This window comes from Littorina saxatilis, linkage group LG15 (assembly GCF_037325665.1).
Source record: "Littorina saxatilis isolate snail1 linkage group LG15, US_GU_Lsax_2.0, whole genome shotgun sequence".
Lineage (NCBI taxonomy): Eukaryota > Metazoa > Mollusca > Gastropoda > Littorinimorpha > Littorinidae > Littorina > Littorina saxatilis.
In genome coordinates, this window is record NC_090259.1 from 29,208,724 (window position 1) to 29,221,098 (window position 12,375).

At 41.7% G+C, this 12,375-nt stretch overlaps 2 protein-coding genes across 9 annotated transcripts in view; both read left to right on the forward strand.

Moving 5' to 3' along the window:
• Positions 1–12,375, forward strand: part of LOC138949027 (uncharacterized) — a 117,982-nt gene that overhangs the window by 93,245 nt on the left and 12,362 nt on the right. For 3 of the 7 annotated variants that reach the window (XM_070320730.1, XM_070320731.1, XM_070320729.1), the window contains exon 3: positions 3,792–3,851. The exons of 2 other annotated variants lie outside the window; for them this stretch is intronic. In XM_070320730.1, coding sequence (XP_070176831.1) covers positions 3,792–3,851 — 60 coding nt within the window. Of the gene's footprint in view, positions 1–2,079; positions 2,310–3,673; positions 3,949–4,519; positions 4,583–7,060; positions 7,857–12,375 lie in introns of those variants that run through there. 2 more of the 7 variants (XM_070320732.1, XM_070320733.1) reach the window with 2 other exon arrangements.
• The window catches only part of LOC138949029 (uncharacterized), an 80,133-nt gene that overhangs the window by 7,909 nt on the left and 59,849 nt on the right, over positions 1–12,375 (forward strand). The window lies entirely within an intron of this gene.

The window sequence follows — 12,375 nt, forward strand, 5'->3', positions numbered from 1 at the left end:
ACACAAACATTCTTTAATCATAAAAGAATTATTTTTTCATCAAGACAAGATCAGTACAAACCCGGAAGCAGGGTCACGCAAGGGTCGTAGCAGACGACGGTTTACAGTGCATATCGCCGTTCCTCTCAACAGTCAAAAGCCATCGCTAGAGTTCTTGTGAACCACAGCCGTTTGTTTCGTGCATAAAAACGTGCTATTGTAGATAAGCTCACATCGAGTCGCATTCAAATGACTAACTGACGACTACATTGTGAAAAAGGGAAACTGGATCACACGGGTTCACGATGGCTCAGGGGTAAGATAAACCACGCAAAAAATAAATTATTTGAAAATTGTTCGCTCTTTACGGAGGGCACCTACGATGTTCTCAATCGGTGAAAGGGTGTTTGTACTGTGTGTAAAAGCCTGACCGTATCTCTGATGGTTTACGGGAGGCTTACTGTGCCTTTAATTCACGTCGGTAGAGATCAGGTAGAATATTTTTTCTCTTCTAAATCCAGTCAAATGTCCGTTCTTTATGGAAACTAGTTAAGACTTTACATCAGTACCAACGGTACACATGATTACACACATTTAGTGCGTCCCAGGACCCGCTCTTTTCAGTTGTTGTGCGTCCCGGGACCCCTTTTAAGAATGTCCAATATTTTTGTTTCGAATTCTAGAGCGTATTAATAGGTACAACAGGTTGGAGAGCACAGGGCTGAGATGCACGAAGCGAAACTGGGTTCCACCCAAATAAGCGGAACGCAGCCGTGGGGTCAGATTGTTTGAAATCACGGTGTTTCCACCACGTCGGGTTACGCCCAGTTTTGCTTCGTGCACACCAGCCCTGCTTTCCAACATGAAAACTGGCCAAAGAATCCGTAGGATGGCCGCTCCGACATAGAGGGCGCGGTCATTGAAAGACAGATGGTGGCCGGATTTACGTTGACGATGTACTTCCTTGCCAACATAAAAGGATTTGCTATAACATGAATCTGACTCGTTGTTAATGTAAGCTCTCAGTTCTGATGTGCACCGTTGATACCAGTTCGTTCTAATAAAATGTGTGAGAAAAAAAAACCGGTCATCAAAAGACGTAACTTCGTGTTGAAACTGTAATAACGCCCCAACAAATCTTCTCAACGCATCTTATTATGACAAGATCAAAGCCATATCTCTCCTCCAAACAAATGAAAACAGAAAGAAACTCGGTGAGTATCGAGCGAAACTGCGGCTATTAGTGTTCTACAGGCAGAGCTCCACAAACTGCGCGTCCCTGAGTCCTACCCGCACTAAAAGCCAAAAATACGTAATAGAAATGTATTGAGGTGGTCCCGGGACGCACTAAACATACAAAGAGCACTCAATTTACGTTCTCGTGCGTACCGTACGCAACATTTGCAGACTATAGTCGTCAGCTAGTAAGTGCAAGCACCAATGTCGCCATGCTTGAATACGTCTGTGTGTCCGTGTGCGTGTGCGTGTGTATGTGTGTCTGTGTACGTGTGCGTGTGTATGTGTGTCTGTGTACGTGTGCGTGTGTATGTGTACGTGTGCGTGTGTCTATGTGTCTGTGTACGTGTGCACGTGTGCGTGTGTCTGTGTGTCTGTTTACTTGTGCGTGTGTCTGGAATATTCCGACAAAAAAAGACATATTACACTACTCGTCATCACAAACAATACGCCGGGGACTTAAGGCCATGGAGTTTTCGACCCTCTACAGCTCCGATGAGGGGGTCTATATAACCTCTTAAAATCAAAGCTAGGGTCTCGAGACCCTCTCGGCGAGGTGTCCGTGGGGAGCTCTGAACAGGCCTCTAAAGATCGTAGATAGATTAACATGAGTGACGATCGATTGAGCAACAATGAAAGGGTTGCAGGTATATGATTCTGACTCATAGCTAAGATCAATCAGTTCTGATGTCCACAGTTGATACCATACAAACCACAGTTCGTTCTAATAAAATGTGTGAGAAAGGCGAACAGCCATCAAACAACGTCCGTGTTGAAACTGCAATAATGCCACAACAAATCTTCTCCACACATCTCAATACGGCAAGATCAAAGACACGTTTTTCTCTATAACCTGTGGCAGGTTTACGAGACGAAATATAGACAGAGACGAGAGCACTTCAATTTGACATGATCCGTACAAGGCAAGATCTCGCCGAGATGGGAGCCTTATCCATATTGCTCTGTATTATTCTGGCTGCTTCCACTTGTACTGTGGTGAGTTCTGACTCCCAGTCTGTGCAGAGGGGTGCACAACAACTGACGGAAGAGCTGCTGCGAGACAGGAGACAGGCTTTAAGTTCATCGCCAGAAAGGTATTGTCTGTGAAACGAAATATTCGGTTGCCTTGCTTTTGAGGCACAGTCTTTCCTTTGCTAGTACTTTAGCCTACCATCTCAGATCTGCTAATGTTTTACATGGAAAAAGACCATTCCTCCACTTGGATATATACCAACATTCAAGAGCCTGCAGGGCTACTCACGGACGATCAGCCTAGAGTGTCACTAGACCCCCCCACTTTAAATTGTGATGAAATTGAAGAATATTTTGTTTGTGTGTTTTGTGTGTGTGTGTGTGTGTGTGTGTGTGTGTCCACGGTGTGTGTGTGTGTGTGTGTGTGTGTGTGTGTGTGTGTGTGTGTGTGTGTGTGTGCCGTGTTGTGTATGTGTGTGTGTGTGTGTGTGTGTGTGTGTGTGCCGTGTTGTGTATGTGTGTGTGTGTGTGTGCGTGTTGTGTGTGTGTGTGTGTGTTGTGTATGTGTGTGTGTGTGTGTGTGTGTGTGTGTGTGTGTGTGTGTGTGTGTGTGTGTGTGTGTGTTGTGTTTATGCACGGCCGGTTTTTTTTACGTTGATTGGTCAGGCAAGTGAAAACAAGCCCTGAAACAAACAGACGCGAAGTGCTGATTTTGACCATTAGATCCGCAGTCCATCACGTGATAACTGTTCTGCTCACCTTCTCAGACCTGCCGAGATATTTAAACTGCATAAGAACAACTTTAGATACACAACTTCTTATCTAAACCAACCGGTAAATTGTCATAGAGCCGCGCAGGCTTTTACATAGGATAGGAGCATTCTTCCGTATGGAGACTTCATTGGTAGCCTGTTATTTGTTAAGATGACTTCTTTGTTTTATTGGTGCCTAATACCAATGGCAACCTGCACAATTAGTTCAGCCAAAACTTCCGATTTTGCAGCCAGATTGTTCATGTTTTGTGTCAAAGCGTAAATAGACTCGTATCCCATGTAATCAAAAGGGAAGCGGGGAGGAGGAGGAAGATGCCTGGAAGGTGTGCGATGTCGTACATGGTTGTTTACAACGTAAGGCAGGTATCTTCAACAGTTGTGAATAAAAGTGTCAAGCTCTGCATGTTGCATCAGCAGGGTATAAACATACATGTATACATTCATGGCCATTGTCGAGGAATTTCGCGTGACTAAAAGTGGCCTGGTATTGACTTTTCCGTACACGGGGTTTGTACATGCACACGCTCAAACACATTTATACTGATTACCAACTGCAAAACAATACGTGTACTGCAATCATCCAGTTGTTGGACTACAACATTCTCCCTGGACAGCCATGTTATGTTTCAGCAGCGCGTTTCGTTTTGTGTCACACAGTGTATACAAATCATACAAACAATGAATCGCACTGATGACTGTGTGTGTCTGTGCAGCAAGAGTGATGACGGTCTGGGGGCATTGTTGGCCCATCAAGCAATAGAGCTGTCATCCCTGAAAGACAAACTGCACGCCCTCGAGATCAGTCAGCTTACCGCAAAGTCAGAACTTCAGTCAACCAAGTCAGAACTTCAGTCAACCAAGTCAGAACTTCAGTCAACCAAGTCAGAACTTCGGTCAACCAAGTCAGACCTTCGTGCTGCCAAAGGAGAATTTCAAACATCACAGGCGAAGATAGAGACAAAAATGGAAAAACTGAAAAAGGGAAAAGGTTAGATTGATTCCTCTCACGTTGTTCTTGGGGCAAGTCTTCGTCACAATTTAATGTGGACGTCATTGGTAAATATTGACATGATTTTAAGAAGCATTGTGACATAGCGGGAGACACAGTAGAATTGGGTTGTGCGGTTCAAATAAACATTGACGACATTGGTAAATATTGACACAACTGTGGGGAGCATTGTGACACAGTAGAATTGGGTTGTGTGGTTCAAATAAACATTGACGACATTGGTAAATATTGACATGATTTTAAGAAGCATTGTGACATAGCGGGAGACACAGTAGAATTGGGTTGTGTGGTTCAAATAAACATTGACGACATTGGTAAATATTGACATGATTTTAAGAAGCATTGTGACATAGCGGGAGACACAGTAGAATTGGGTTGTGCGGTTCAAATAAACATTGACGACATTGGTAAATATTGACACAACTGTGGGAAGCATTGTGACACAGTGGGAGACACTGTGGAGAGTTCTAACCCCGAGATTCTAGGGACGTTAAAAATCAACAACCTCGAACCTAGTTGCTAACGTTCTGTGCTGTTGTTACCTTTCCAGGTTCGAGTTTCGTTCGCTGGGGGAGAAAAAGCTGTCCCAACAACACCGTTCTGGTTTATACTGGTAAGTCACACACACACACACACACACACACACACACACACACACACACACACACACACACACACACACACACACACACACACACACACACACACACACACACACGTACGCATGTAAACCGCCATTCTCATGATGGTCTATTTACTTTTAGTATTGACATGCACACAAACAGGTTTTTGCTCTCAAGCTGTGTGTTTTGAATAAACGGTATTTTCCATCAAACTGAAAATCAACTACACAATACCGTGGAAAATCGCCATCAAAAAGGCAGCTTTTCCATCCTTCGCCAAAATTGCGCCCGGTTGCCTTCACATAACAATGAGACAAACTGTGTGACAGATTGAGACAAAATGGGTATAATCTGCTAGCCAAATCTCAAAAGAATCTCATTGATGTCAATTATGAGATATATATATATATATATATATATATATATATATATATCCCATGACCTCCCTTCTTTGTCTCTGTTACTTCAGTATGGGTATATATGTTGTATTTTTATAGCTCAATAAATACATCATGGACTCCAAAAAATATATGATAGTGCAGATTCCGATTTGGGCAAAGGACTACTTTCCTCCCGACCTTTGACCTCGCGCGGAACAATGTGACACATTTGTATGAAGTTCTAAAATCGTATTGCACGGCTCAGAAAACCATATCAGTTGCACGCAAAAATGAATCTCAGAACTGATCTGATGTATGAGATGCAATAAGCAAAAGTTTCTTTCATTATGAAAGCAATGCAGGTCGAAAAAAACGAACATTCAACTTACAAGATAACCAGATGCTAGCGAACCAAAACAAAAACACGAGTACCCTCCCCTTGCATCGTTAGCAGACGACTTTTGAGAATCTTTCGGTAGTGTGTTTTGGTGTGCGCCTTCAGCTATCAAACATCGGCTGTTTCACGTGTTTTGCGAGCAAGTCTACTCTTTTGCCTGGCTCTGCAGTAAGTCCACATATTTTTCCGTAATCCAGTCATATTCCTTCAAAATGCAATCAATCGGCGGTGACAGACTCGTGTCGGTCGCGTTTTCCTCACTGGCACCCATACCAGTTTAAGTTCATCCATGCAGACACACTCGCAAAACAGTTTATCACGTAGATACATTTCAAATAGGGAGCAAATGGTTAAATCTAAACCTACATATTTGTTCCCTAAAATTTGCTTCTCTGTCAATAAGCCTAATTACACACGTTCGAGAAAAACAACGTGGAATCGATTCTGAATCGAGTAAGCCAAATGGGTCCCAAACCCGTTTCGCCCGTTCTGCCGACCTGAAACGCAAAACAAAAGAATTGTGCGCTTCAACTAAATTAATTTCTATTCGACTTCATTACTTTCTTGCAACTTATGAACCTTTACTTAAAGCTTTTAAATGGTCTGAAAGTAGTGTTACCGCGTACTTATCGATGCACTCATTCGTTTTATTTTTTCAGCGACGGTCACTTAGTTTAAGGTTGCAAAAGGGCTAAGTCTCGCTGGTAACAGTTTTACCCTGCACAGATCGCAACAGTGCCGCTAGTAGTCTACACTTTGTGTTTGATGGTAGAATGGGATATACAGATTACAACACTCGTGGTTTTTTATATGGCTTGTATTTCAGTCAAGACCCAGCGGGAATATCAATCGAGAGCCACTCGCCAGAGGCTCGTGTCTCCCGATGATATTCATCCGCTGGGTCTTGACTGAAATACAAGCCATATAAAAAACCACTCGTGTTGTAACCTATACATATATATATATATATATATATATCATGTTCGTAACCGTTCCGACCGTTCAAAGTAAATCATATCGAGAAAAAGGTCGTTTTGGGTGGTGTAATATTGGACAAATGTCGTCACACACACACACACAACACACACACACACACACACACACACACACACACACACACACACACACACACACACACACACACACACACACACTTTCTTTCTTTTGTGCATGGTGTCTTATCAAAAGCTTCAATACTAGCTAGACAGGTTGGTAGGGTCGTGATTAGGTAATCACAGAAAGTTTCTTCGTTAATTACTGCAACCCGTGTACCTATTATTTTTGCGAATACACGGAGAAGGTGGGTCACATTTTGAGATTTTACAACCAGTGTCTGTCTCAGCTGTCTGTTATAACCTTTTTTTTTCTTTTTTTCTTTTTTAAAGTAGTCACCTCTGTTTGCCGACCGAAACTAGTCCGTTGTAAACGTCACAATTAGAGTGAGTACAGTTCTAAGTGTAGTGAAAAGGCCTAATATCTTTTGGTTTGTGCATCGCCGTCTGTTTTTGTATGTGCAAGTTATGCAAAGAGGGCAAGTATCGCGACTGGAATTGTTTCTGAGCGCTCTTACGTTGGTTTTTTTTAGTGTACGGGAGGCGGTCCTCATTAGGAACCGATCCCTATTCGGGGCCCTCCCCCTATACCGACATGTCGGATTTATCACTAACATCTGTTTCCTGTGTTTACTAAAGGGGTTGCCGGAGGTAAAAATCACTACGTAAAAGGAAGCGGAACCAACACTTTGTGTCTGACGAGGACACCACAGTTTGACAACACGGCCAAACCATCACACTACGGCCTCCTGTACGGCGCTGAATATGAACGTATCCCTGGTCACCACGACCACGACGTGCCCTGCTCCGTGTGCCTGGCACCTCAGTCCACCACCATCATGGTGCCCGCCACCCTCACCTGTCCCCCGGGCTGGACACCCCACCACACCGGACACCTGGTTTCACAGTACAAAGACCAGTACGGTACCGAGTACGTGTGTCTGGATGGCAGTCCTGAAGACGACTCAAGCGGGGTGAGGAATGACCACGGCCTTACGTTCTTCTATGTGGTCACTGTGTGCGGAAGTCTTCCTTGTCCTCCATACATCAATGACAAGGTCGTCACTTGTGTCGTCTGCTCCAAATGACTCGTCTTCTAATGCCAGAGAATCTGACTACAGAATCTGAGCATATAAATATTAAAAGTAAGTCATAAACGGCCACCAAATATTCCTCCCTACATCAATGACAAGGTCGTCACTTGTGTCGTCTGCTCCAAGTAGTACGTTCTTATGTCAGAAAACCTGGCTACATAATCTGAGCATATACATGTTAAAAGCAAGGCCTAAACAGCAACCAGATGTTCAAGTCTCAGTGTCTAATTATCCTCTTCCCAAGTTGTAGGAACAGTTGTGTGCAACCCTCGGCAAACATCTCTTTCTCTGTCTCTCTCATTTTTTCTCCATCTCACTTTCTCTCTCTCTCTCTCTCTCTCTCTCTCTCTCTCTCTCTCTCTCTCTCTCTCTCTCTCTCTCTCTCTCTCTCTCTCTCTCTCTCTCTCTCTCTCTCTCTCTCTCTCTCTCTCTCTCTCTCTCTCTCTCTCTCTGTACATGAATCGTTAGTTAATTACACTCACCGTAGACCCGATTTGGAAGCTGAGAATGTTGAGTGCCTGTGGCTTGAAATCAAAATTGATAAGTCTACCCCTCTGCTCGTGGGTTTCCTGTATAGAAACCCTGCTGCATTGTCAAACTGGACAGATGATTTTATCAACCTTATGGACAGTATCAAGAGCCAAAATAAGCCTATATTAATATTAGGCGACTTCAATATCGATTTGCATAAACCACAGACAGCTTGGTGCACAACTTTGTCCCTCTTTGGCCTTCAACAACTAGTTGAAACGTCAACAAGAATAACTGCATCAACAGCGACATTAAATGACCATATATACACGGATAGAAAAACAATGGTTTCGAATGTTAATGTGGTAAATTCTGGCATTAGTGATCATTACGTGACTTGCTGCTCATGGAACTATATAATCCCAAAATGTCATAAAAAAGGACACACAACCATCGAATATCGGAGCTTTAAAAATTGTCACGAGTCTAAGTTTTTCATAGACTTATCTTCAGCTCCGTTCCATGATGTGTTTAATTGTACTGAGGCTGAGGAGGCGCTTATTTGTTTCTCAAGTATACTCTACCCGATTATTGATAAGCATGCCCCTCTGAGGCAACACCGAGTAAAATCCCCTACATTACCACCATGGCTTACTCCTGAGATTGTAGAAGCTATGGCACTATGTGATTTTTTGAAAGAAAATCATAGGAAATCAGAATTTAAAGCACCACGCAATAGAGTTACCGAGTTAGTACGCCAGGCAAAAAGTAATCATTTTCATGAATTGGTTGAAGACAAAAAGGATGTTGCCACGCTTTGGCAAGCCATAAATGAAGTGTTAGGTAAATCCCAAAGAAGAAATAGCAGATTAAATAGGGCCATTTCTCCTGACGAATTCAATGAACACTTTCTGTGTTTGGCTGATCGATTGAAACAATCTAAATATGTAAATGAAGAAGTCGAGGGTGGGGACTCTCTGTTGTTTAGATTAAAATAATTTTGTATTCATAAATTGAAATCACAAGATTCATTCTCTATCCCAACTATTGCCGTACATGAAGTTGGAAAATTTATAGAAAACCTTCAGAATAATAAATCCATGGGGCCTGACAAAATCCCCCCGTCGTTGCTTAAATTAGCCCTACCGATGTATAGTGGAATCCCTAACGTATGTTTATAATCTTTGCATTGAACAAAATATTTTTCCTGATGCAGTTAAAACAGCAAAGGTCGTTCCACTTCCTAAAAATAAAGATGTGTCTGACCCTAATAACTTCAGGCCAATTTCATTGCTTCCTATTTTATCAAAGCCTTTAGAGAAGCACATCCAGAAGAATCTTCTGAACTACATGGAAAGGTTCAAATTATTTCACAACTTTCAATCTGGGTTTCGTCCGAAACATTCCTGTAGTACAGTTCTTTCATCACTATGTGATAACTGGCTATCAGCAATTAATCGTTCGGACATATCAGGGGCTGTATTTCTTGATTTTAAGAAAGCTTTTGATCTTGTAGATCACACATTACTTTTACATAAACTCGCATTGTACGTGAACAATCCCGCAACGTGTTCATTCTTTAAATCATATCTTGTCAACAGAACACAGTATGTTTCTATAAACGGTAAAACCTCTCCCAAAGGATGTTTAAAGAGTGGAGTCCCCCAGGGGCCAGATTTAGGGCCTATTTTGTTTTGTGTATTCATTAATGACCTCCCCCTTCATATATCTAATTCCAAAGTTAAAACAGAATTTTTTTGCAGATGATTCGACGCTTCACACAAGCTGTAGGACTGTTCAAGAAATTGAAGTTTCCTTACAGTCTAGTCTGAATGAAGTCAACAATTGGTGTAACCAGAATGTTATGATAGTGAACCCAGGGAAGACAAAAAGCATGATTATTACAACAAGACAAAAACACCAGTCACGACCTCTTAAGTTAAATCTTTCTCTGGAATCACAACCTGTTCAGCAGGTAACGGAACATCGTGTTTTGGGTGTGATAGTCGATCAAGAAATAAAATGGCAATCTCATGTACATTATATTTGTCAAAAAGAATCCAAGAATTTGTTTCTGCTATCAAAGTTAAAGCAATATGTCGATATCGCAACACTAAAACTATTTTATCATGCCCACATCTCATCCCATATTAATTACGCATCAACTCTTTGGGATGGCGTCTCTGATATTCACATGAAAAAGTTAAACTCTCTACATCGTCGGGCAGCTACAATCATGTTAAATGGTCCACAATTATCAGCTGATTTGAAGTTAAAGAATCTAAACTACCTGCCGCTAGTTAAACAGTTACAGTTTAATAAGACTGTAATGATGTACAAAGTGTATCATGGCGAAGTGCCCAACTATATTCAGGACCTATTTCACAGAGTCACCGAAAGGTACGGGTCTATCAATTTTCTACCACCAATACCCAGGATTGATTTGTTTAAAGCTAGTCAAGCCTTCTCTGGCTCTATGGTAATAAGATCATTAACCTCACTAAAGAGTTTTAAACAAGCTCTGCATAATCATTATATGTCTACCTAGATGGCTATATCTAGTCTTAACATGTGCAAGTAGCTGTCAACAATTGGCAAAGCTTTATGAATTACAAAAATATGTTCTTTATTACATGTATTATGTGGAATTTATGTTGCGATTTTCCATCATCATCATCAACATCATCATTATCATTATCATCATCAAATCATCATCATCATCATCATCATCATCATCTTCATCATCATCATTTACACCATATAATCATTGTAAGCATTAGTGTAAACGTTGGTATTGTGTGAATTTTAACGTCGATCACTTTACATGTGTAACCTCAATTAACATGTTGCATGTTTCGCTTTTGATTTGTATGTTGCTTACTTTGTCATTTTGTGCTTACTTGTCGATTGTTTTTGCTGGGTCGTTCGTTTAATTTGTTTTTTGTCATGTTGCTTTACTTGTTTATCCTTTATTAGACATTTGTATTAGAAGTAAGGACCGGTTGTAAGAAAAGGCGTCGCCTTAAACCTCTATCCTTGAAAAATAAAGTTCCATCATCATCTCTCTCTCTCTCTCTCTCTCTCTCTCTCTCTCTCTCTCTCTCTCTCTCTCTCTCTCTCTCTCTCACGCTCTCTCACTACATTCCTCTTTCTCTCTCACTCTCACGCCCTCTCTCTCATACGCACGCAGACGCACACACACACACAAACACACACGCACGCACATGCACGCAAGCACCCACGCACACACACACACACACACACACACTCGCACGCACATGCACGTACGCACACGCGCACACACACACACACACACACACACACACACACACACACACACACACACACCTTGCTCCTCAACATTATAGATAGATAAAAGCTTACCATACCATATGAAGCAGATTTAAGGTCATTAACATTGTAGCTCCTTCACGCCATGAAGCTTGAGTCCACATATCCACATTGACGGTTTGATTATCTGTTTCCAATGGACGCAACTGTTCCACAGGCAATACAGAGTTATGTCCGGTCATTGTATCGAGTAAACGCCCACCCCCTACTTTGGGCCGAAAGCTGTGCATAGGGCATACTACTTAGTAAACGTCCACCCCCCACTTCTTGACTTATGATGTCACCAACATTATTTTTGGAACATTTGATTTTAGTGTTTGTAAACTTCCGCATGCGGTACAGAGTATTCATCCGAGTGTATAATGCCAAGGCATACAGTTTATTGATACTCCAACCGCAGTGCAGCTTAGTAATAAAAGAGAGTTGCATTTCTCAAAGCTCTTCTGAAGTTGAAAAGAACGGTTTTGCTCACGATATTTGTTTCAAGAGATTGTCTCTCGAATTTGATGGCATGAATGAGTGCAACTGAGGATCTGGATTAATCTTTACCAGTTAGCATTATCTTTTGAAGTTATAAACTTGTTAACTGACAATAGGTGTTAAGAAACCAAATGCTCACTGTGCACAACAATCATCAAGATTGTTCAAGTTTGGTATGTGTCCAAGTGGAGGGATGGTCTTAGTACATGTAAAAACTTCCCTGATCTGAAATGATCTGAGTAAAATATCGTTTACACATGAAGCACTGTGCCGTTTATGTCTTCAGTGCCAGCAATGACTAATGTTCCATGGACATCCATCCAAAAACATATAGACTGCAAACGTTCAAAAACTTAGAATTAGAAAAACAAGAAAGGTATGTTATTGGAACGTTTCATTATTGACAAAGTATTACGTTACACTGATTACCAGATCTGCGACACGGCAATATTGAGGACATGTTTTGTTAACTTGCTTCTGTTCTGCGCGAACTTAGAATCCGGTTTCATTCTAGAATGGACCGGGTCCAGGTTGGAATTCTAACCCTGCGCAAGTACA